The sequence below is a fragment of the Mustelus asterias genome, chromosome 3, assembly GCF_964213995.1.
Source record: "Mustelus asterias chromosome 3, sMusAst1.hap1.1, whole genome shotgun sequence".
Classification (NCBI taxonomy): domain Eukaryota; kingdom Metazoa; phylum Chordata; class Chondrichthyes; order Carcharhiniformes; family Triakidae; genus Mustelus; species Mustelus asterias.
The window spans coordinates 32,953,668-32,978,774 of record NC_135803.1 but is presented as its reverse complement, the minus strand read 5'-3'; the positions used below and the strand labels follow the sequence as shown (position 1 = coordinate 32,978,774).

At 42.3% G+C, this 25,107-nt stretch overlaps 2 protein-coding genes across 4 annotated transcripts in view; one reads left to right on the top strand and one right to left on the bottom strand.

The window, feature by feature from the left end:
- The window catches only part of LOC144488999 (uncharacterized), a 33,389-nt gene extending 28,595 nt beyond the window's left edge, over positions 1–4,794 (bottom strand). For both annotated transcript variants that reach the window (XM_078206953.1, XM_078206958.1), the window contains exons 1-2: positions 4,440–4,794; positions 3,297–3,455 (exon numbers count right to left, since the gene is read on the bottom strand). In XM_078206953.1, coding sequence (XP_078063079.1) covers positions 3,297–3,455; positions 4,440–4,650 — 370 coding nt within the window. In that variant the 5' untranslated portion in view covers positions 4,651–4,794. The remainder of the gene's footprint in view (positions 1–3,296; positions 3,456–4,439) is intronic.
- A 5,596-nt stretch (positions 4,795–10,390) lies between these two features.
- dcun1d1 (DCN1, defective in cullin neddylation 1, domain containing 1 (S. cerevisiae)) overlaps positions 10,391–25,107 on the top strand; it is a 51,383-nt gene continuing 36,666 nt past the window's right edge. The window contains exons 1-2 of one of the 2 annotated variants that reach the window (XM_078207029.1): positions 10,391–10,734; positions 19,209–19,425. In XM_078207029.1, coding sequence (XP_078063155.1) covers positions 10,732–10,734; positions 19,209–19,425 — 220 coding nt within the window. In that variant the 5' untranslated portion in view covers positions 10,391–10,731. Of the gene's footprint in view, positions 10,735–19,202; positions 19,426–25,107 lie in introns of those variants that run through there. The other variant, XM_078207021.1, reaches the window with a different exon arrangement.

The following is a 25,107-nucleotide window of genomic DNA, read 5'->3' as shown; positions in this document are numbered from 1 at the left end:
TCTCCTACCCTCTCAAGCCTCACTTATCCAATTTGTGATCATTCAGTTATGTCTCTTAATCCAATGCTCACTAATATTGTAAAGTAGCTCCTCTGATCAGGTTTCATCCCAACTTATTCAACACTGCCATCATCTCATACTCTTCAAAAGGCACACCCAAGCCATTTTGTTATCACAACTACCATCCAAACCCCAATTTCCATTTCCACTCCAAAGTCCTTCAGTATGTCGACACTTCCCGACTTTGTTTCATTTCATCCCTAACTCCATGTTTGAAATCCGTAACTCTCTTCCTGCCCTACTGTCAGCACCAAGGTTGCACTAATCAAAGTCATGTGATATTCTGAATTGCAGAAGATATCTTCTATGACCATGACCAGGTACATTGTGACATTTAGCACAGTTGATCATTTTCCTCCACATATTTCAAACAACACCTGGAAGATTTGTCCCTATTCATGAAAGCTTTGAAGCTGATTTGTGAATTGTTTTCATTTATGCAGAGTTCACCTTGCATCAAAGGAATCTTCAATCAGATTAAGTAATGATCAAACTGGGCTTTGGTGTTAACCAGCTGCAATTTTAAAAAAAATAATTTTACTGGATGTGGTGTCACTGGCTAGGGCAGCATTTATTGCCCATCTCTAGTTGTCCTTCAGAAGATGGTGCTGAGCTGCCGTCCTGAACCTTTGCAGTCCCTGAGGTGTAGGTACACCAATAGTGCAGTTAGGAAATTCCAGCATTTTGACCCAGTGACAATGAAGGGACCATGATTTATCCCTAAGTCAGGATGGTGAGTGACTTGAAGGGAAACAAAGAACAAAACAAAGAACAGTACAGCACAGGAAACAGGCCCTTCGGCCCTCCAAGCCTGTGCCGCTCTTTGGTCCAACTAGACCATTCGTTTGTATCCCTCCATTCCCAGACTGCCCATGTGACCATCCAGGTAAGTCTTAAAAGATGCCAGCGTGTCTGCCTCCACCACCCTACTTGGCAGCGCATTCCAGGCCCCCACCACTCTGTGTAAAAAACGTCCCTCTGATATCTGAGTTATACCTCGCTCCTCTCACCTTGAGCCTATGACCCCTCATGATCGTCACCTCCGACCTGGGAAAAAGCTTCCCACCGTTCACCCTATCCATATCTTCATAATTTTGTACACCTCTATTAGGTCTCCCCTCATTCTCCGTCTTTCCAGGGAGAACAAGCCCAGTTTACCCAATCTCTCCTCATAGCTAAGACCCTCCATACCAGGCAACATCCTGGTAAACCTTCTCTGCACTCTCTCTAAAGCCTCCACGTCCTTCTGGTAGTGCGGCGACCAGAACTGGATGCAGTGCTCCAAATGTGGCCTAACCAGCGTTCTATACAGCTGCAACATCAGACTCCAGCTTTTATACTCTATACCCCGTCCTATAAAGGCAAGCATACTATATGTCTTCTTCACCACCTTCTCCACCAGGTAGTGGTGTTCCCAGGTATCTACTGCTCTTGTCATTCTAGATGGTGGTGGTCATGGGTTTGTTAGATGCTGCCTAAGGAACTTTGATGAGTTCCTGTAGTGCATCTTGTAGCTGCCACTGTTCCCCAGTGGTGGAGGAGCTGCCACTGTTCACCAGCGGTGGAGGAATTGAATGTTTGTGGACGGGGTAGCAATCAAGCAGGCTGCTTTGTTCTGGATTGCGTTGCGCTTTTTGATTGTTGTTAATGCTGCACTCATCCAGGAAAGTGGAGAGTATTCCGTTACAGTCCTGATTTGTGCCTTGTAGATGGTGGATAGGGTTTGGGGAGTCAGGAGATGAGTTACTCTCCAGATGATTCCTAACTTTGACCTCCTCTTGTAGCCACAGTAATTATATGGCTGGTCCAGTTGAGTCCAGTTGAGAATGGTGACCCCCCCCCCCACCACCCCCCCCCCACCACCCCCCCCCCCCCACCCCCCCCCCCCCCACACCCCCCCCCCCCCACCACCCCCCCCCCCCACCCCCCCCCCCCCCCCCCCCCCCCCCCCACCACCCCCCCCCCACCACCCCCCCCCCCACCACCCACCCCCCACCACCCCCCCCCCACACCACCCCCCACCACCCCCCCCCCACACCACCCCCCCCCCACCACCCCCCCCCCACACCACCCCCCCCCCCACCACCCCCCCCCCACACCACCCCCCCCCCACACCACCCCCCCCCCCACCACCCCCCCCCACCACCCCCCCCCCCACCACCCCCCCCCCCACCACCCCCCCCCCACCCCCCCCCCCCCCCCACCCCCCACCACCCCCCCCCCCACCCCCACCCCCGCAGGATGTTGATAGTTATCACTTGATTAACTTGCAGTCAGTCTCTAACTCTTTATTGTGAAAATCATCATACATTAACTGAAAGGAGCTTACTGGCTATTCACATCCAACAGCTGGTGACAAAATAGCTCAAAACAGTCACACATAAACCTAACACATAAAATAGATAAAGGCAGCGCCTTCAATGAAAAAGTTCCAAAACTGTAATCTCACTTCTGGTTCAATTGAGAACAATCGTGTCAACTAAATCAATTTGAAATCTGAACAATATTGGTTTATACTAAATCTCGGTTATTCGTTCTTCTTTATTTTCATTCTATAATAACTTTAATTTTCCTACATTTCCTCCTACCAGGGCATTAATATTTCCTGAAGCACAGTTAATAGAAGTATAATACTGCAGATGCTGGAAATCGGAAATAAAAACAGATAATGCTGGATGTCAGCAGACCTGGCAACATCTGTGGGGAGAGAAAAGAGAGCTATAATGTTTTGAGTCCAATATGGCTCTTTTTCACAGCTGAAGAGGGGTCGAAGCTCTGTAGAAGAGTTGTATGGACTCAGAACATTAACGCAATTTATCTCCATTGTGGCATGGTGACAAGTGGTTAGCACTGCTGCCTCATAGCGCCAGGGACCCGGGTTTAATTCCCAGCTTGGGTCACTGTCTATGTGGAGTTTGCACATTCTGTCCGTGTCTGTGTGGGTTCCCTCCGGGTGCTCTGTCCAAAGATGTGCAGGTTAGGTTGATTGGCCATGCTAAATTACCTCTTAGTGTCCCGGGATGTGTGGATTAGTGGGGTAAATGTGTGGGATTGTGGGGATAGGGTCTGGGGTGGGATTGTGGTTGGTCCAGACTCGATGGGCTGATTGGCCTCCTTCTGCACTGTAGGGATTCTATGATGCTGCCAGACCTGTTGAGCTTATCCAGCATTTTCTGTTTTTATTGTGCAACTGATAGACATGGATTTGCTTAAAAATTGCATGGAATTCTTCTCACCTTTTCTATTTAAAGGGGTGTATCTTTTGGAAGTGTAGTCTTTTGTCTGAACTTTGGCTCCGTCTGAGACCGATTTTGGTTGACATTTCTGGTATCTATGCAACATGATGAGGTATCTCTTTGCTGCCTGGCTGCAGAGTTCCTGGAAGGTGTCCCATCCTGGTAGAATAGCACAGATTGCTGGTTACTATTAACACACTTAGCAATAAGGACATTGGATAAAATCTTAAACGCGTGAAAGAGGTACTTTAAGATGTGCGATCCATTAAAAAAAAACAGAATGTAACAACAAAATACAACGGAAGATGCTGGAAACAAGCATCAGGTTAAAGGTTCTATTGAAGTTTCCATCCCCAGGAGATAACCTGTTTTCTCTGACGAAAGATCATCCAAACTCGAAACGTTAGCTCTATTCTCTCCACAGATGTTGTCAGATCTGTTGAGATTTCCCAGCATTTTCTGTTTCTGTAACCTGTTTTCTCCTGGCGAATGAAGCTGCCGCGCCTCTGCTACAATTTATCTAAGGAGATAACTCCATTGTTAAAGTGTTTTGTGTCGAAAATGTACTCTGTGCCGCACAATTAAAAATGCTATCGTCTTTGGAAAGGGAATTGGTGAAAATTACGTCTTTACTTTGCTAATCTGCCATCCAAACTACTGCGCGGTTATTATCCCCCAACTCTAAATTCAGATAGGGTTTAAGTTAGTCTTTGGAGGCGCTTCGAAGTTTACCTTGCACATGCAAATAAAAGATAGCATGCTGCTTGGGATTTTTATTTGTAAAATGCTACTTTTGATAAATGAGTTTAATGAGCATTCGAGCTTGTTACAGTACATGAAAAGGACGGGGTCGTGTTGATCGTTTCAGCTGGGCATTTAGCTACCTTACCGGCAACTGCAAGTTGCCTTTGACAAATCGTTCTTTAGCGGTCCGAAGTCTGAGGCTGGAAATACTGTGGGTGTCAGAGCCACACTTCAACATTCGTATCTCCACAGGGAAAATCACAGGAAGGTTCTCTGTGCAGTGGGATCGTGTGAAATGAGTTGTGTTAATGGATGGGCAGACATATCAAGTTGATGGACAGCAATGCTTCGATATCACCTCGAACCGGAACAAAAGACAAGGGACATAAGGCAACTCACCAGAAGTTAACGCTTCAGCAGTGGCCATGTGCATGAGAGTGTCAAACGGAGCCTGCCACTTTAATGATTTTAAAACCATCGTGTCAATCTGGTCTGATAAATCCGTCTCCGTCAATCTTAGTCCAGGTTTGTTGCACTCATGACAAACGTTATGATAACCCATGGCATTCCCAAGCGCTCCCAGGACCATGGCAGCTTGATACCTCTCCATCGTGACGACTCCCAGAATCTCACAGCCAGACTTTCCCCGACTGTTCCCAGCCCAGGAACTGGTTTAAATGTATCAGTCTGAGCTCCTGCAATCCCGCCCCACTCGCCGACGATTGGACCTTCAAAAATCACAGGCGTCCTATCTGAAACGCGCCAACTACAAGTTTCGTTCACAGCGACTTGAGAAGTTCTGGTCAGTTTAGCCACTGCCGTTTTGTTAACTGCAGCCATTTAAAATAGTGTCAATTAGAGTATCAAATGTGTCCAAATCGCGAACCGACATTTAAAACTTAACGGGGGTTGAAACTGTACTTACCACGCCTAATTCAAGCTACTCATCTATGTTTATGTGTGAGCGAGAAATCGATTAGTTCAGTGTGAACTTCAGCCTGGATGGAGGGGAGTTTCTCTTTATTTAGCCTGATGATTTTGTTTGCTATTTAAACGAGTTCTGAAACCGATTCCCATAAGATGCAAGTTCATAAAAACAAATCTACAAACATATGTTGCAATGAGACTGTATTAGTAATTACACATTTTTAAAAAAGTTTAAAAGTTGTTTTCTTCAAATAAATATTTAATATGATTAATACGATGTAAAGTTTGGAATACGTAAACGTGCGAAGTATTTTAAAGCATTTGTACGGAGTTGGTTAATTGGAATCGGATTGAAGGTGAGTGCTGTGATACTTATCTCAACAATTCTGATCATTAGATGTCCACAAGTGAGTATTTTAACTTGTTTTTATAAATCCAACTTCCGAAAAGGATTCGCCTGTTATTTGCTTTGTCGCCGTTGCCATCTTATGTTTCATAATTGCAAAATTAGTTTGGATTTAGTTGGGATTGTCACAAGAATGAAATTGTTAACATGAGTTTCAATAGTTGCGAACCTGTCTGCAGTGAGATGCTGTTGTTCATGTGCTGATGGTGAATAAAGTCGTTCTACATTACAGACTTGTGATTTAAAAAAATCTACCTCTTTTTATAGCCAGAGGCCTCAATAAATTGAAATAATGTTCGTGCTCAGATTCAATACGAACGTTCACAGCATAAACACTAGAGGGGAAGATTTACAAGGCTGGTGGGAAGGTTTGATTTCACCTTTTGTATTTCATTTCCATTTTGAAAGGGGGAGAAAAAAACAGAAAATGCTGGCAAATCTCAGCAGGTCTGACAGCATCGGTGGAGAGAACGGTGACTCTATTCTCTCTATTCGGGTGGTACGGTGGCACAGTGGTTAACACTGCTGCCTCACAGCGCCAGGGACCCTGGTTCGATTTCCGAGTTGGGCCACTGTCTGCGCGGAGTTTGCACGTTCTCTCCGTGGAGCATGGCAGGTCCCCGTGGACCATGGCAGGACCCCGTGTCTGCGTGGGTTTCCTCTGGGTGCTCTGGTTTCCTCCCACACTCCAAAGATGTGCGGGTGAGGTGCATTGCCCTTGCTAAATTGTCCCTTAGTGTCCCTGGGTGCGTAGGTTGGAGGGATTAGCGGATTAGCGGCACGGTAGCACAGTGGTTAGCATTGCTGCTTCACAGCTCCAGGGACCTGGGTTCGAATCCCGGCTCGGGTCGCTGCCTGTGTGGAGTTTGCACATTCCCCTCGTGTCTGCGTGGGTTTCCTCCGGGTGCTCCGGTTTCCTCCCACAGTCCAAAGATGTGCGGGCTAGGTTGATTGGCCATTCTAAATTGCCCCTTAGTGTCCCGGGATGCGCAGGTTAGAGGGGTTAGTGGGTAAATATGTAGGGATATGTGGATAGGGCCTGGGTGGGATTGTGGTTGGTGCAGACTCGATGGGCCGAATGGCCTCTTTCTGCACTGTAGGATTCTCTGATTCTAAAGATGTGGGGTTATGGTGATGGAGCCTGGGTGGGATTGTGGTCGGTGCAGACTCGATGGGCCGAATGGCCTCTTCCTGCACTTGTAGGGTTTCTCTCCACAGATGCTGTCAGACCTCCGGAGATTTTCCAGCGTTTTCTGTTTTTGCCTCAGATTCCAGCAACCGCAGTATTTTACTTTTATTGAAGCTTTCTCTTCACAGGTATAGATTCGGGTGAAATACAGAAATTTACACATGACAACAGCCGCGTGCATCGCATCTTACAGACTTCACAGACTGTTGTTAGCAAACCATTTACAATGTCATCTTCGGGCAGGGCACAAACTGCTTATCTAAATGCATATATACTAGGAATCTTTCTAAACTACAGCGTGTCTTTTTCACACTCCATATGTCACACGCCAAAACTCCCTGACAAAGGGAACAGAAAATCAATTGTCCACACGAAACCTGAAATCCTCAAGCACTTTCCAATCTACCGAATCTCCGCACCAAACACCAATTAAACGCTGCTTTAAGGCTGTGTTTACTTAACACTTACACCAATTGTATATTACATGATTTGACACTCACTTAAGTCCTCATCAACGATGTCACCGTGCCATTAAAGATCCGTTCCACAATAAAACTCATCTTAAATCTCTGGCGGCTCTTTATTTGAGTCTTCAGACTTAACAATTTCCCCTGCTTGTTGCAACAAAAATCCCTGAACTGCCGCTTTCATGTTAGTTGTGAGCGGAAGACATCCTTACCTATCTCCCAGGTTTGATTTTCATCCAAAATGTAGCCAAGCGTCTGTACATAAGGTCCATACTTTATAGAAGTATTGGTTGCAGCTAAAACTTGGAGATCGGATCACAAAACCCATTTTTGTATGGGCAATGTAATCACGGTTTATGATTTCACTTTTTTACTCTGACTCGAATGTAAAGGCGAGTAGCCGGAGGAACAACTCATGCACAATGCACAATGCTTGCCTAGCTTGGAAAACAAAGACGGAATCTACAAGATGTAATGAAGAATGTCGGGAAACGTATATATTTATTAATATATATATTACTGAATCAACAACTTAGTAGTAGATGATTCAAATAATACGCCGAGTATGTTGTGAATCGTGCCGTTTCAATGTTGTCTAAACAAACATTTTACTACGAGGGAGGTTCTGTTTATTTCAGTCTCGTGAAATTATATCACTTTACATTTTCTACAAATGCGTTTTCTTGGCTGGAAAATGCGCAGTGACAAGGAAGGTTGACATCTGACATTTAGAGTGTAATTCATTTAGCCAATTATGAATTGATCTGTGACTCCCTAAAGCTCTGTAAATTTGGTTTTGAGGAGCTGGGACATCTTTTATCAAAAAGGTGTGGAAGGTTAGGTGGATTGGCCACGCTAAACTGTCCCTTAGGATCAGGGGACTTACAGGGTAAATACGTGGGGTTGAGTGTAGGGCCTATGTGGGACTGTGGTCGGTGCAGACCCGACGGGCCAAATGGCCTCCATCTGCACTGTAGGGATTCTTTGATTCTATGAAAACGTTGAATCGTGCGGATTAATCTTTGTATATGTTGATATTATTTGACGTGCTAACGACAGGAGCATTTCGTACTCAGATATAGATATAAAGCACTCTAGGACAGCTTGAGTTCGTGAAAGGCACTATAGAAATGCAAGTTCTTTCTTCCTTTATCTAAAAGTATTTGATAATCTGAGGCAACGGTTTACAGAATGGGAACCAGTTTCAAGCCACTGGAGTACTTAATTATATTTATGTGAAATTCTGCCATCATCATTAAAGCCGGTTGCTTTACCGTGGGTGAAATTTCCATAATGATATTTCCATGGTTACAACAGGCAAGTTTGATCAGTGCAGTTCCAACATTCACACAGACAGGGCACACTCACCAAAACAAAACTAACTTGCGCACTTACTGTTTTGAAAATAATAGGTTTATAATATAAATTACACGCCAGTTGAATTTGATTTTTTATGGAAGCGATTATTTAAGTAACATTCAACTCCATGACCAACGACCTGGCTGAATCTGACTTCCAGTTTTCACTGGATAATTCATTATACCTTGAGTTAGAGAGGGGTTGCAAACAATATAACTGTTCTGAAGAAGATTCGTATTCGACTCGAAACGTTAGTTGTCTCTCACGGCACAGAAACTGCCAGACCTGCGAAGTTTTTCCAGCACTGTTTCTATTTCAGATTTACAGCAGTAGTTTGCTTTTATTACCGTAACGTATGTGAGGAAGTATATGTTATTCTCATCGTTACCAGGTAAGGCTGCCTAACCCTGAAGGTTTATTATACCAGCTGTGAAGTTGTAAGAGCCAAAGAAAGAAGATGGATCTTGGCCCCTGGTTGGACATTCTTCAGAACATTTACATTTAGTAAAAAAATTGGTAGGCAGCACTTAGCCCAACAGATCACTATTTTACCTGCAGCCACCCATGGAATATATATATATATATATATACACCCTGATTAGTCACATGACACTTTCTCACTCAAAGAGGATGACATTGACCAGTGCAAAAGATTGGAGATATAGTGGCAGGTCTACAACTTAGAAACAAGAGATGAAGTAGAACCTCGCAATTTATAAAATAAAGGGAAGGCTTGCATTTATTAACATCTTCCAATGCCATAGGACCTCTCAAAGCCAGAGGCAGAGAAGTCATAGACTTCTGAAGCGCAGTCACTATTGCAACGTAGGGAATATAGCAGTTAATTTGCAACAGGAAGCTCTCACAAGTAATAATGTGGTAACGACCAAGTTATCTGTTTTTTGTGATACTGAAAGAGGTATAAATATTATAAGAAGTCTCACAACACCAGGTTAAAATCCAACAGGTTTATTTGGTAGCACAAGCTTTCGGAGTGTCGCTCCTTCAGGTGAGTGAAGAGTGAAGTCTTCACTCACCTGAAGAAGGAGCGACACTCTCGAAGCTTGTGCTACCAAATAAACCTGTTGGACTTTAACCTGGTGTTGTGAGACTTACTGTGCTTACCCCAGTCCAACGCCGACATCTCCACATCATGTATAAATATTGGCCAGAACACTGGGATAAATCCGCCCCCCTCCCCCTCGAAATATTGCCCTGGGATCTTTTATCATTGCCTGAGAGAGTGGATGGGGCTCCAGTTTAAGGTCTTATCCAAAACAAACATCTGAGCCAGTGTAGAACAGCCTCGATTTTTGTGCTAGTAAGTATTTAAGTTGGGAATACAATTGACAACCTTGTGACTCACTGCGCTACTCGCCAACTGAACGACAGCTGACACTATGACATGGCATGTAACATGCAGGGAATAGTAGGAGCATAGTAAACTCCACCAATTCATTTTTTAAAAAGTCGGAGATGACCATATAAGAATATTTTAAATTTTCTGCGCTGTGCCAATCATCTGATGTTGAGCAAGTTGAGTCCCTCCCCTGACACTCTGACGCAGGGAGACGGTTAAAGGTTTTTTTTTTCCTTTTTGGCAAGTTACAGCCTGAAGCTGTGTGTGTGCATGGATCGAGGTGGTGCATTATTGTCTATTAATACAGATTTAAAAAAAATACTTCCCCTCTCAAATTCTTCCTCTCACGAGCTGCACAAAAATAAAATATCTTTAATAAGGAGAGAAAATGAAACTTTCCCCCTCTCCCATGCAATGATAATTCAGGAGCAGAGAGTTCTTTAATAAGGAGAGAGAATGAAACTATCCCCCCTCTTTAATTCAGGAGCAGAGAGTTTTTTTTAATGAGAGAGAGAATGAAAAACTTTCCCCCCTTTCCAATGCAATGATAATTCAAGAGCAGAAGAGTTCTTTAATAAGGAGAGAGGATGAAACTTTCCCCTTTCCCATGCAATGACAATTCAGGAGCAGTGAGTTGGCTGCAGAGACTGAGATGTTGCTGCAGGTTTGTGAGTGAGGTCCAGGAGTTGGGTTTGCCAGTGAAGTTTGGCTCATCCCCCCCCCACTCCCACTCCCACCCCCAGTGCTCCTTCCCCGCCCCGTGGCCGCAGTGACCGGGCTGCAGGCAGCAGCGAGTGAGTGGCGGGCGGGCGGCTGGCTGGCTGGCTCTAAGTTTCCCCTCAGAGTGTCTCAGTCTCACAGAGAGGGAGAGTGTGGGGAGGGGGAGAGTGCGCTGCACTGCGCATGAGTGTCACCCACGGTGACTGCTAATTGTCCGTTTTTTTTTTCTATTTTATTTTTTAAAGAGGCCCGAGCGCTTGAAGATGGTGAGTGTTTCTCAAAATGGTCTTTCGCAATTGTGACCGCGCCGGCTGAGTGGAGAGGAAGGGCAAGGCGGTGGGGGGGAGAGAGAGAGAGACCCATTCCCTGATAGCGGGAGGCCCGCTCGCTGCCTCGATTTACTCCGGGCCTGCTCCTCCGGGCCCGGCCTCCTCGGTCCCCATTGAATAGCTCTCCCCCCCTCCTCCCTCCTCCCTAGTAGAGAAGCTCCCCCGCAGCGACAAGGCCCCCCCCTCTCCCTTCCCTCTGTGGACTCTTCACCGGGGCTGAGGCCTCGGGCCAAGCAGCCGGCGCCATCGCCACTCGAGGCCCGCTGCTTTCCTCCGGGCCTACAGTAGACGGATGTGTGCTTCCCCCTTCCACCACCACCAGCTCCTGCTCTCCACTCTCCATGATTTATTTTTAAACTGAAATGTGGACGGTGTTTGTGTGGCCGGGTCGGTTGCCCTTCATATTCTGTGTTATATAAAAACTCTGCTGTCATCTTCTCCGTCTGAAGTGTCGAGCTTTCTGTGCTTTTCTTTTAAAAAAACAAAATGTTCTGGCTCCCCCCCCCCCTCTCCTCCACTGCCCGCCTTTCCAGGTCTAAACTGCGCCACTCTACAGGGTTTCTTGGGTTCATATTTATCCGGCAAATAGAAATAGCAACTAATTTTCTAATACTTTGCCAACGCTTGCAGCAGCCATTCGTTAATGTTAGCCTTCACTAGTTCTGCTTTAGCGTGGGGGAAGATTTGGCTTATTAAAAGTTGACAGGGTCGTATTTGGATACATTTTTTATTTGTGTGGCTCTTAAACACTACCTTGCTTCTAGTCCATGACTCTTTCCTCGTCTGATTCACCAAACAGGACTTTATCAGACTTGAACAATGTTAACATTTTGTGGCAAGTCTGATTTTGGTGAACCTGGATGTACGGTTGGCAAAGAAACCACTTTTTATGTTGAGAATTGCTTTGTAAGTAGGGACAAAGGTAGTTGTTGCAAATGTTTGTGCTTTTGTATTGACCATGCACTTTTGTACCCATATTGATACAAAAAATGACTACTACTGAGTGAAGAGCACAGTCGTGTAATCAAAGGTTTCAAACCCAAAAAGTTTTGCGCAGCTCTTGTGCCTTTGACTTAGGCCATTTGTAACAATATTAATGCTTTATAGGTTTAGCATGATTTAAATACTGAATATTGCTGTTCTCTTTATCTTGTACAATAACGGGCATGTTGACATATATTTGCCTTGGAATTTCTTAGTGATTACTGTTTCTAAATGCTCTCACTACAATGATGCCTAATCATTCAGTCCTTGTGTTAAAGTCACAGAATATCAAGAACTTGGAATATGATAACAGTTACTGGCCATATTGATAGCTAAGTTAGTATGCTCTTGTGAAATGCATCTTGGGGTGTCTTCGCAATACGCTTGATCAGAACCCCAGCTAACAAAAATATTTGTTCCTTCCTCCACAAGTGTACTATAACTGAGATGTGTCTTGTCTGCAGATACACTGCAGCAAGTTGCCAAGGCTTTGGCGACTTATTATTTCACTCTGTCAGGCTTTGGCAACTCCTCCCAAAACTTTCCACTGAGACGGATGCGAACAGGTGCGTGGGAACAACCATCACCTCCCATGTCCTGTCCCAGTTATGCAGCATCCATGCTTGGACATATATTGCTTTCTCCCTGGGTCAAAATCCTTAAATTCCTCTGACAGTCTTGTAGAAGCACCATCACCACTGCAGTGGTTGGAAAGGAAAGTCCACCACCACTTTCTCAAAAATAACTAAGGATTAGGCAATAAATGCCAGAGATGGCTGTATTTTGAGTGAAACACTATGAAAAAGTTGAATTGAAACTGATTTAAAATAGAACAAAATAACCTGCGTAATACCAGCATATGCTTTACCAGTTGTATTATCATTGTGTTCTGATAATTTTGCTAAAATACACAAGCAACGTTTTGACACATCTCTTGTATTAATTAACATCATACATAATTTCTCTGCATATCACTGTATGTCTTCATTTCACTATGTTGAACCATTATTTTTATTTTGGCAGCAATTTTGGTTAGAAATTCCTAAGACTTTTCAAAAGTTAGTAACAAAGTGAACAAATCTAATTGATTTCTCAGAATCGACTTTGTAATATCGGATCTTTAAAATTTCTAAAATGTTTGTGTTTTGTTTTTTGACAAATTTAGGCAAAATTTTACATTCTGTATGCAAGTAAGCAGTATTTATCTTTTAACATTGGTTTTTAACATTCTTCTGTTTCCAAGGTAGATCCTAGGTTTTATCCTGGTTTAAGTTAGCTGATCTCGGCCAAATTGCAATTTGGGGTTCTAAGGTAGATTTGAGCTGCTGGTTAGAGAGGACAAAATGAGCCAGGGTTCCTGTTCCTGAGTGTGGTTCAGGAACCTAACCTGGAAGTCCATATGTGTGGATATCGGGTAAGGATATCTGGATTGGGATCAGCTGTGAGGCACCCAGTGTTTAAATAGTACACTGACACATGTTGTTCGAGACGACCTGGAACTTGTGAAAGTATTTAGCAGTGCGTAATCAATGAAGTGGAGAGGGAAATGTATTGGAAAGAAGAAAAAGTAACTATCCTATTTTTGGAAGATGTTGAGATTGGCGAAATAACTGATGCTCACTTATTGTCTTTTTGCAATTCTTTATTTAGTAAAGAGTTATTGGGTAACCAGGCAAACTTTGTTACTTCATTTCAGTTGCGTATTAAAGTGTGAGTTCCTTGGTATGTGAATTTTGAAAAATAAACATTTTCAATCCCAATAAGTAACTTGGGTTTGCAAAGCTACCTTTTAAAGCTACATTTTGCAATGAAATACAGAACATTACAAAGTGTTATACTTTTGAGTGCTTTTCAGTAAGATTTTACATTCATTGAGAAAGTACAGTAACATCCCATTGATTCTGCGACCTTTTCCTGCCAGAAATCAAGTTTCTCAACATAGCTGTGCAATTATGGTATTACTGTGCTCCATAGTTTTGTATCTTTGGTGAATTTTATAGTTAGTGTCGCAAGTAGACTTGCATTAACACTACTGTGAAAATCCCCTAGTCGCCACACTCCGACACCTGTTCAGGTACACTGAGTGAGAATTTAGCATGGCCAAGGCACCTAACCAGCATGTCTTTCGGACTGTGGGAAGAAAAGGGAACATCTGGAGGAAACCCACATAGACATGGGGAGAAAGTGCAGCCTCCGCACAGTGACCCAAGCTGGGAATCGAACCCAGGTTCCTGGTGCTGTGAGGCAGCAGTGCTAATCACTGTACCATTGTGCTGCCCTGAATTTTGATCTTTTGTACAAATTGTATAAATCTTCCTTTTGTGTAGATTTTGAAACATCCACAACTTAATAATTGACTCAATTAAAACACAGAATTCAAGTGAACCATACCATATCTACTACCATCTGGAGCTTAACATTTTGAATAGAAAATTCTGATCTATGCATAAAGGATTTGCCACTTTTATATAAAGAATGGTGATTACAATTTACTTTTGAAAACTAATTACAATTGGTATCAAATATTTTTTCTTTTTTATATTTTGCTGAATGGTTGGCTATGACAAGATTTTAAAGTTGACTATTTTATTTGAATTAGGTTTATACAAATTGTTATCATAAGATCTTAAAGAATTCAGCCTTAATTTGACCTGTGTGATTAGTGCCCGAATCAATTTAAACAATTGGAGTTATTCCATTTTATTTATTACACTCAAGCATATAACACTTGATAAACCATGATGTTTAATTAAGAAGTTGTAACATTTTGAAAACTATATTCTGTACCTCACATGACATCAAATCCATTTGCCAGATACACAGCATCTTGGGTTTCAGTCCAGAAATACATGCTCTGATGTCATTGGGATGTGCCAGATCAATCCTTTTTTTGGCACTGGGAAGCTATTTTTAGTTTCTAAGAGGGGGAACAAAAACATATTTGGTGATGTCTATCACAAAATGTTGGCACAATGCGCATTTTGAGGGAGGGGATGTACCTGTGGCTGATTAGTAATTTACACAAGCATTAAAATACACGTATTAATTTGATTTGGTTGTGTTCAAGCAGAGTTGGGTTACATTTGCGTGTTCAGTTTTTCTGTTTTGCTCATGTTTTAGATCACGTAGGCATTATTTTTGTTTTACTCATTCAAGGGAATGTGTGCTTCACTGGCTAGGCCAGCATTCATTGCCCATCCTGAATTGCCCTTGTGAAGATGCTGGTGAGCTGCTTTCTTGAACTGCTGGAGTCTGGATGGCGTAGGTACACCCACAATGTGGGTAAGGAGGTTGTTCCAGAATTTTGACCCAGCGACAGTGAAGGAACAGGGATATATTTCTAAGTCAGGGTGGTGAGTGGCTTGGAGGGGATTTTCCAGGTGCTGGTGTTCCTTGTTGAAGATTAAGATGGTATTATTTAAGCTATGACCAAAATATTCAAACAACTTCAAATTTTATTGAGTGAAAATATTTTTTCCACCTGAAAATCAACTGAATGGTTATTGCCCATATCCTGACAAATATGTTACTGAACAAAAATGTGGCTTTTCCACTTTACTCTGCTGGGCCTTGGATAGAATTTTTCCTAATGTCATCCCATTTCTCTGTTAACTTCTGAGTTCTACTGTAACTTGAACTTTCCTACTGTATGTTGAGACTGTATTTGTTGGATTATTTCTGTTCCACTACCTGGTGCTCTTGTAGACTTGGTTTCTGCTTCTCACCTGAGTTTTTTCACTCTGTCAGGCTAGGTCTGATCTATTCCTGATGGTTCCCATCCTATTCTGGATGCTGTTCCTATGGTGCTCAGTTATCTCTGCTGATAACTCTTTCCTTCTGTGGTTCCTGCTTCACCTTCTATGATTTTTAATCTTCTCTCAAACTCCTCTATGCTGTCCATTGCCAAATCTGGCTGGTGCACCTCATGTTTTTCAGGGTTGTCTTCTCTCCAAAACTGCTCGGTACTCTGGGATCATCCTGTGTAATAACGATAAACCACACTAATGATTGCTTCCAATAAACTTCTCTCCCCTGCCCATCATCCTCCGCTCTAACAAGTCTCTGTGATAAAACAAATTGATTTTGCATTATTTGTTTTTTCAAAAATATATTTATATTGAAGATTTTTTCCATTTTTACAAATAATGCAACAAACCCTCAAAAACTGGTACAGTACAGCTTAATTGTTTTTCAACATGTACAGATAAAGACAGGAAAATAACAACATAGTTTGGGTTAATCATTGTAGCTGGTGCTTCTCATGATATATTTAAAAAAAAGAGAGAATGGGATATACCAGGATAACAACAGAATAAAGCCATGAGTACATGGCGTAGCCGTGCACGCCCTTGCTTATAGGATATCGTACCACATTTGGGCGTGCACTAGGATGTACTTCCCCATCTCCAACTACACTGGGGGCACCATTGATACAAAACAGATTTTTCCCCAGGATATGTGATCTGTCTGTACCTTTATGGGAGTAAGTCAGAGGTTCTTTGTCCCCAAAATAACAGAAATGCAAAAAATATGCGACACCGTTATTTCTATGGCAGTTTTTCTCACCAACTGTGAGGACTCATAGAGCCATACCCACAACTGCTATACTAAGCCACTTACTCACCTCCCTGCAGTGGTGCTACTCTCACTAGACATGGTTAAAGTAAAGGATATCACATAATATATGCCATAACTATAAATGCAAGGATTATTAGGTATCGCACAGCCCCAGTACCATACAACTTACACTGCGCGCTCTTCAACCAAAAGGTTTACCCTGAGGGATGCATTCCATTAAGGATAAATGGACGTCCCTGGTTTTAAAAGGATAACAGGCGAAATTCGCCTCAGTGCTTATTTACTAGATCACCCTTGTTAATATGATAAGTAACAAAACAGGATCAGTAAGGAAATGTAACGACAAGGGGTAGAGTCCAGTATTAAAAATGAACTGCAGATTGTGTTTCCAAATCATTGCCTTCCACGGAGTTTAGAAAGATCAAAGCCTCAATAAGATTGTCAAGCGTCCTTGAGGATCCATCATGTGTAACCCTCAGAGTAGCAGAATATAGTTTGGCATTATGTATTCCGATAGCTTTCAGACATTTTCTAACTTCATTGAAACCTCTGCGCCTCTGTAGCATCGCTGCTGAGAAGTCTTGGAAGAACAAGACCTTCGCTCCATCACAGAGCAAGGCCCCACCACGTCTGGCCATTTACAATACTCTTTGGCAATCTCTGAAGTTATGAAAATGCATGATAATAGGCCAGCATCGTTGATTGTCCCTAGGACTCCAAGACAGGACACGATGTGTCCCATGAAGTTAAATACTCCCAGCTTTTGTGTCGAGATTAAGACAATATGGCAACCTGCCCTCAAAGAAATTTAACTGGAAGCTCACCTTCAGCTTCTTCTGGAAAACCGATCTTTCTCCAGGTCAATCATGGTATCTTGACGCACCACATAGCTGATTTTCCAAGGATTGTAAGCGGGCCTCAACTGAGGAAGTTGCATTCTCGACAATAAGGATTCTTTCCTCCGCTTCATTTAAACCTCTTACAGGTACTTTGCAATTCAGAAATGTGAGCACTGATATTCTATGCCAAAAAGCTGAGTTTATGGTCGCTAACTTTAATAATATCAGCAGTCATCATCTGCAATGCCTTTGACAGTGCCGGATTAAGAGCCTATTAACTAAGCAGGTTGCCATGTTAAGGATTCAGCTCCACCCCAGTTGCCTCCGACTGTTCCTTTTTATCGAGGATTTTCTCAACGCTTCTCGGCATTTTGTTGCCAATACTTAACCAGAAATCTTCCGGGGACATAGTATGGCGTTTTCACTCCAGGGTTAGGTAATTATGGGCTGTGCAGCAGGATAAATGAAAGGATTAAAAGATGACTTGTGTCAGAGCTCACAGAAACATAGCTATTCCCGCGTTTGCATCATGTGACCCCCATCTGCATTGTTTGGTTGACTGTGAAGTGCTGTCAAAGCAGCTGATCTTTTTGCAGAAGTGTAACAGTTGCGTTCATATGTATAGACACCAGCTAGGTGTTGTCCAATAAAGGAATGTGTTAATTCATACTGCAGCAATAGATGTATATGTAAAAAAAAATGTACAGCTTCTGAAAAATCATTTAGTGTTAGTGTACTATTTTCGATAATTTTAAGCACATGCATTTATGGAATTAATGTTATCCTAATGGATCTCTTTGGCACTTGAAGCAGAATTGCAGCACTTTTGGTTGTGTTGTGTAGAACCTGTGTACTTAATCTGGAGAAGCTGATATTTGCACCTCATTTTGCAAATGGCTGGATTGAACATTTAGGAGTTGCATGTTCTTGAATCACAGAATGATTATGGCAGAGCAGAAGGCCATTTGGCCCATTGTCTTCATGCTGGTTGTAAGAGTGGCTCAGGTAGTCCCACTCCTTTTCCTCTACCCATAGCATTGCAAATTTGTTATCTTAAGATAGTTATCCAATTCCCCATTGATAACCACAGTTGAATCTGGCTCCACCTCGCACTCCTGCAATGTATTCCAGATCCTAATCGCTTGTAGCACAAAGAAAATTCTCCTATTCACCATGGCCTATCACTATTTCCCAAATCGCTCACAGTATAACGTCTGATGCTGTAAGTTTTAATTTAACCTCTTCTTCCAGCTGACATAGGTGAGATGAAAGAGGTGGGTTTTGCTGCATAATGGGAAATGTTCTGTCTCATTATTCTTGATGTCTATATTTAGAAACAAAGTAACCTCAAATTAACACTGGTTTAAAAAAAATCAGTTTACTCTATGTTGCTTATTTCCCTTACTTGGCTTTCCCTGGTTAGTTTGACAGTAGTCTGAATTGAAGATTCCCCAGTATTATCACGGTTCCTCTCTGATCTCATGATCTGATCTGAGCTGCTGAATTAGTCGAACTACACTCCCAACTTCTAATGGCGTAATGTTTAACTAATATTTTGTTTAATAGTTTGACTTAAACCAATGAAATCTAATTATAAAAGTGAATTAATCTGCAACTGTTGAACTTACACTGTTTTACTTTTCTGGAAAGTTTAATCTACAAATATTTGGGCACGAGAGCAACTTATTTTGTGCTATTAAGGCTTATAATTTACACGTGTAACCAATACTAGATTGTTGCTAAATTTAGCGACGGACGAGGCAAAGAAATGAGCCAAATTTTATATATCAGTTATGCAGGATTATTACATTTGGCACGTCATTAAAAGGCTGATTATCCTTTTTAAAAATAAAACTCTTAAAGTTGGCTGGATCAGTTTATTTTGCAATGACATTTGCTATGTGCTCGGGGACTTGGTTATGTGTCTAAGTATCTGTGTATTTGTGAAACTTGACCAAGTAATCAATGCATAAGCTAAACACTAACAACTTGTTCCTTTATTCTATGCAGAACAAGCTGAAGTCCTCACAGAAGGATAAAGTGCGTCAGTTTATGGTCTTCACACAGTCCAGTGAGAAAACTGCAGTATGTTGTTTATCACAGAATGACTGGAAGTTAGATGTTGCTACAGACAATTTTTTTCAAAATCCAGAACTTTATGTTCGTGAAAGTCTGAAAGGTTCATTGGATAGAAAGAGGTTAGAACAGTTATACCATAGATACCGAGGTAAGTGTAGTTTTTATATTTGTGAAGCATAAATTCACTTTATTAAAGTGCGGGGCTTCTTTCAAAATTTCAGTCAACAGCTTTGATCTGTAACACTTTGCTTTTAGGAACTTTTTGGAGATATTGAAATAAATGTCCAGCTTTATGTACAGCTGTTGTAGCATTTGAGTCATTATTTTTCAAAGAAGGAACTAATTGGACTTGTTGTTTTAAGTATTTCAGTGCCTTGATTCAATGGGCAGATTACATTGAAGTTGTTATGTATCATAGATTATACCTGTGTTTCACAAGAAATCCACGTTATTAAAACTAGGCAAGGCATATTTTGCAAGAAAGTACAAATTGTAAGGCAAATTGATCCATGTGCACTTTTAGCAACTGGCTGAAAAGGCACTGATATGAAGCAGTGTAGATGTATTAGCATACACACATCCATATTGCGAGCAGGATTCCCAACATTTGTTCTCCTAATGTGTGCAGTTATACGGGGCAGTAAACATTACAGTTTGACTATTATCTGCTAAATTACCACACGATATCAGATCATGCCTAACTAATTTGATTAAATTTTTCAAGGAGGTGATCGGGTGTGTAGATGAATGTAGTGCACTTGATGTAGTTTATATGGATTTCAGCAAAGCCTTTGACAAAATAAAGAAGGTAAAAGCACATGGGATCAAGGATAACTTGGCAATTTGGAACCAAAACTGGCTTAGTGGTAGGATGAGGCAGTTGATGTTTGTGTTGATATGCGCGATCTTCTTGGAGATCCTCTCCACTTGGAGCCGGCTGTTATACACCTCACGTGTACCTTCACGACACAGGACAACACAGAATTGATGAGCAGAGACTGACAGCCAAGTTCCAAACACATGAGGATGGCCTCAACCGGGATCTTGGGTTCATGTCACACTATCTGTAACCCCTACGACTTGCCTGGGCTTGCAAAATCTCACTAACTGTCCTGACTGGAGACAATACACATCTCTTTAATCCGTGCTTAACCCTCTCTCCACTCACATTGTCTGTACCTTTAAGACTTGATTACCTGTAAAGACTCGCATTCCACCTATTATCTTGTAAATTGAGTTTGTGTCTTTATATGCCCTGTTTGTGAACAGAACTCCCACTCACTTGATGAAGGAGCAGCGCTCCGAAAGCTTGTGGCTTGTGCTACCAAATAAACCTGTTGGACTTTAACCTGGTGTTGTGAGTGGTAGGAGACAGAGAGTGGTGGTAGAAGGCTGTTTGTGTGATGATAAGTAAGTTTGTGGATGACACGAAAATTGGCAGCGTGGTTAATAGTGAGGAAAAAGGTCTTAGGTTGCAGGAAATTATAGATGGGTTTGTCAGATGGGCAGATCAATGGCAGTTAGAATTTAACCCTGAAAAGTGTGAGGTGATGCACTTTGGGAGGAGCAACAAGACAAGGGAATACTCAATGAATGGCAGGACACTAGAAAGCTCAGATGGACAGAGGGATCTTGGGGTGCTTGTCTACAGATTCCTGAAGGCGGCGTAGATTAATAGTGTAGTTAAGGCATACGGGACACTTGCCTTTATCAGTTTTGGCATAGATTATAGGAGCAGGGAGATTATGGTGGAGCTGTGCAAAATGCAAAGGAGACTCTCAAAAATGTTGCCTTGGATGGGGCATTTGAACTATGAATAAAAGCTGGATAAACTCGGGTTGTTTTCTTTAGCGTAGAGAAGCCTGGGGGAGCAGCTGATTGAGGTGTATTAGATTATGAAGGGAACGGACAGGATGGATAGGAAACAGCTGTTCCCACAGTTAAAGGGTCAATAATGGGGAGAGGGGGGTTATAATTTTAAGATGATGGGCAGAAGGTTTCGAGGGGATTTGAGGAACATTTCTTTTTAACCCAGAGGGTGGTGGGAGTCTGGAATGCACTGCCTGGGAGGGTAGTAGAAACAGGAAACCTCACAACCTTTAAAAAGTGCATGGATGAGCTCTTGAAATGTCATAACGTTCAAGGCTATGGGCAAAGTGCTGGAAAGTGGGATTAGTATTGACTTAGTGTGGTTTTGTCAGTGGGTCGAATGGCCTCTGCTGTATGACTTGATGACTCTTATGATACAAATGGATATGCTTGAGAACTTCTCTGTTTGTGAGGTATGTTGGGATGTATGGGTCATAATGTGCTATGTTGTGCATGATTAGATTTGAGGGAAGGCTCTTTGCAAATGATCTATATCTAGGCTTTCTTTAACTCCAGTTTTTTTTAATATTGATTTTTAGAACAGAGGGAGCTTTTAGATGAGATGGTAGTTTACAAGGATGGTGGAGTCAAGGATTTTCTTTTGAGCAGAGGGGTGATGAAGGCAGATTTAAAAAAGGGGCAGTGCCTGAAGAACAAAATCTGTTTACAATATAGCCTAACATGGGGACCTGGGGTGGGTGGGGGGGGGAGCAGAGTTGGTGATCAGTTTAGTGGGAATAGGATCAAGGGAACAGCATGCAAGTCTCATGGACAAGATCAGCTCAGAGTAGGCATGAGGAAAGTTAGGAGCGAAAGTAGAGAAATATGCAAGTTCAGGATTAGGGCGGTAGGGGGAGCATTAAAGGAAGTTTGGCCTGGTGATGAGTGGAATGGGGGGAAATGGGAAACAAATAGATAAAAGATGTTGATTAATGTGTTTCTTCATTTCACTAGGGATAAGGTGACAATTTAGCAGGATATGTTCAGTATTATAATTGTTTATGGTAGTTGGTTTGTCTTGAACCGTTCAAAGTGGGTTATGTGAAAAACGTGATGTGAGTACTTTGGATTTTAAATTGTCACAGTAATCTTTTATAAAGGAGAGGTACTAGTTGGAATGCAATACAAGAGATCAAAGTTATAGCCTGCTCCTGTAACTGAATTAACAGCCATGCAACTTCAGATTGGTTCAGGTTTTCTCAGAATAATGTAGAAGATATCATGAATTTTACTAAGGCCAGTAATATTCATGAAATGCATTTGTGATCTTTCTTGTTGCTTTTAGTTAAAGTGACACTGAATCCACTCCTTGAGTACATTTGAAGTAAACTTGCAGATTGGCAGTATTGCACTTGTAGTAGAGATTAATGTTTGCAAAACTCTTACTGCATCAAAGTTGTGTGACCTCGATACTTGATGAGGGAACTTTAAATACTAGTGTATTTTACTCATCTTTTGGCGTATTCAAAAAGATGAGTTCTAGTTTGTCAATATTCTACATACTCAACTAACTGCAACTAGAATTTTAAAAAATGTAATTACATCAAAAGCTTCTCTGCTTATAACCTACGATTTTACTTTATGAAAAGTTTGATGTCTTAGAATTTATTATTTTGCTATCCTGCTGTTCCATAACATTTCAGTGTCATTCATGATTTTTCCTTCTTGCAATAGCTTGCAGTGCATCTTCCTTTTTTTTGTGAAGCGTGTTCATTTTATTAATATTTGCTCCACTGTTTGCATTAGAGATGGAAGGAAGACTTTTGTTTCAAGATTGTCTGAACACTATGTTGGTACCTCAAATTAAGTATAGCACCAGAAGGTCCCAAAGCGTTCCACAGCCAGTGAACTACTTTTGAAGTGTATTTAACTCCTCTATCCTCTTGACATTATTTGCTTCTGTCAATAGTGAACATGCCTGAGATTTAGCTCTATTCACTTGGAACTTTGAGGGTTGAAAGAATAGCTCCAGTGTATTAAACTGAAAATGATAGGTTTGCAGCTAATTGCTGTTAAGATTCATGTTTCATGTAAGTTCATTTTAACCTCCAATTATCATAGAATATTTCAGCAGTTTTCAATTTATCTAGAGTGTCAGCTCTTGCTTTGATCAAATGCCTGATCCCACCCTGATCAAAACATAAGTTTTCCTGGCAATCCTGGTAGTTTGATTTTTATCTAATACTGTGTTTGGTCAACTTTTAATCCTTTGAGTGGGTGGATAAAACATAGAACATAGAACAGTACAGCACAGAACAGGCCCTTCGGCCCACGATGTTGTGCCGAGCTTTATCTGAAACCAAGATCAAGCTATCCCACTCCCTATCATCCTGGTGTGCTCCATGTGCCTATCCAATAACCGCTTAAATGTTCCTAAAGTGTCTGACTCCACTATCACTGCAGGCAGTCCATTCCACACCCCAACCACTCTCTGCGTAAAGAACCTACCTCTGATATCCTTCCTGTATCTCCCACCACGAACCCTATAGTTATGCCCCCTTGTAATAGCTCCATCCACCCGAGGAAATAGTCTTTGAACGTTCACTCTATCTATCCCCTTCATCATTTTATAAACCTCTATTAAGTCTCCCCTCAGCCTCCTCCGCTCCAGAGAGAACAGCCCTAGCTCCCTCAACCATTCCTCATAAGACCTACCCTCCAAACCAGGCAGCATCCTGGTAAATCTCCTCTGCACTCTTTCCAGTGCTTGCACATCCTTCTTATAGTGAGGTGACCAGAACTGCACACAATATTCCAAATGTGGTCTCACCAAGGTCCTGTACAGTTGCAGCATAACCCCACAGCTCTTAAACTCCAACCCCCTGTTAATAAAAGCTAACACACTATAGGCCTTCTTCACAGCTCTATCCACTTGAGTGGCAACCTTTAGAGATCTGTGGATATGAACCCCAAGATCTCTCTGTTCCTCCACAGTCTTCAGAACTCTACCTTTGACCCTGTAATCCACATTTAAATTAGTCCTACCAAAATGAATCACCTCACATTTATCAGCGTTAAACTCCATTTGCCATTTTTCAGCCCAGCTTTGCATCCTATCTATGTCTCTTTGCAGCCTACAACAGCCCTCCACCTCATCCACTACTCCACCAATCTTGGTGTCATCAGCAAATTTACTGATCTACCCTTCAGCCCCCTCCTCTAAGTCATTAATAAAAATCACAAAGAGCAGAGGACCAAGCACTGATCCCTGCGGCACTCCGCTAGCAACCTGCCTCCAATCCGAAAATTTTCCATCCACCACCACCCTCTGTCTTCGATCAGATAGCCAGTTACCTATCCAATCGGCCAACTTTCCCTCTATCCCACACCTCCTCACTTTCATCATAAGCCGACCATGGGGGACCTTATCAAACGCCTTACTAAAATCCATGTATATGACATCAATTGCCCTACCTTCATCAACACACTTAGTTACCTCCTCAAAAAATTCTATCAAATTTGTGAGGCACGACTTGCCCTTCACGAATCCGTGCTGACTATCCCGGATTAATCCACATCTTTCTAAATGGTCGTAAATCCCATCTCTAAGGACCTTTTCCATCAATTTACCAACCACCGAAGTAAGACTAACCGGTCTATAATTACCAGGGTCATTTCTATTCCCTTTCTTAAACAGAGGAACAACATTCGCCATTCTCCAGTCCTCTGGCACCATCCCCGTGGACAGCGAGGTCCCAAAGATCAAAACCGAAGGCTCTGCAATCTCATCCCTTGCCTCCCAAAGAATCCTAGGATACATTTCATCAGGCCCAGGGGACTTATCGACCTTCAGTTTATTCAAAACTGCCAGGACATCCTCCCTCCGAACATCTATTTCCTCCAGCCTATTAGCCTGTAACACCTCTTCCTCAAAAACATGGCCCCTCTCCTTGGTGAACACTGAAGAAAAGTATTCATTCATCACCTCGCCTATCTTTACTGACTCCATACACAAGTTCCC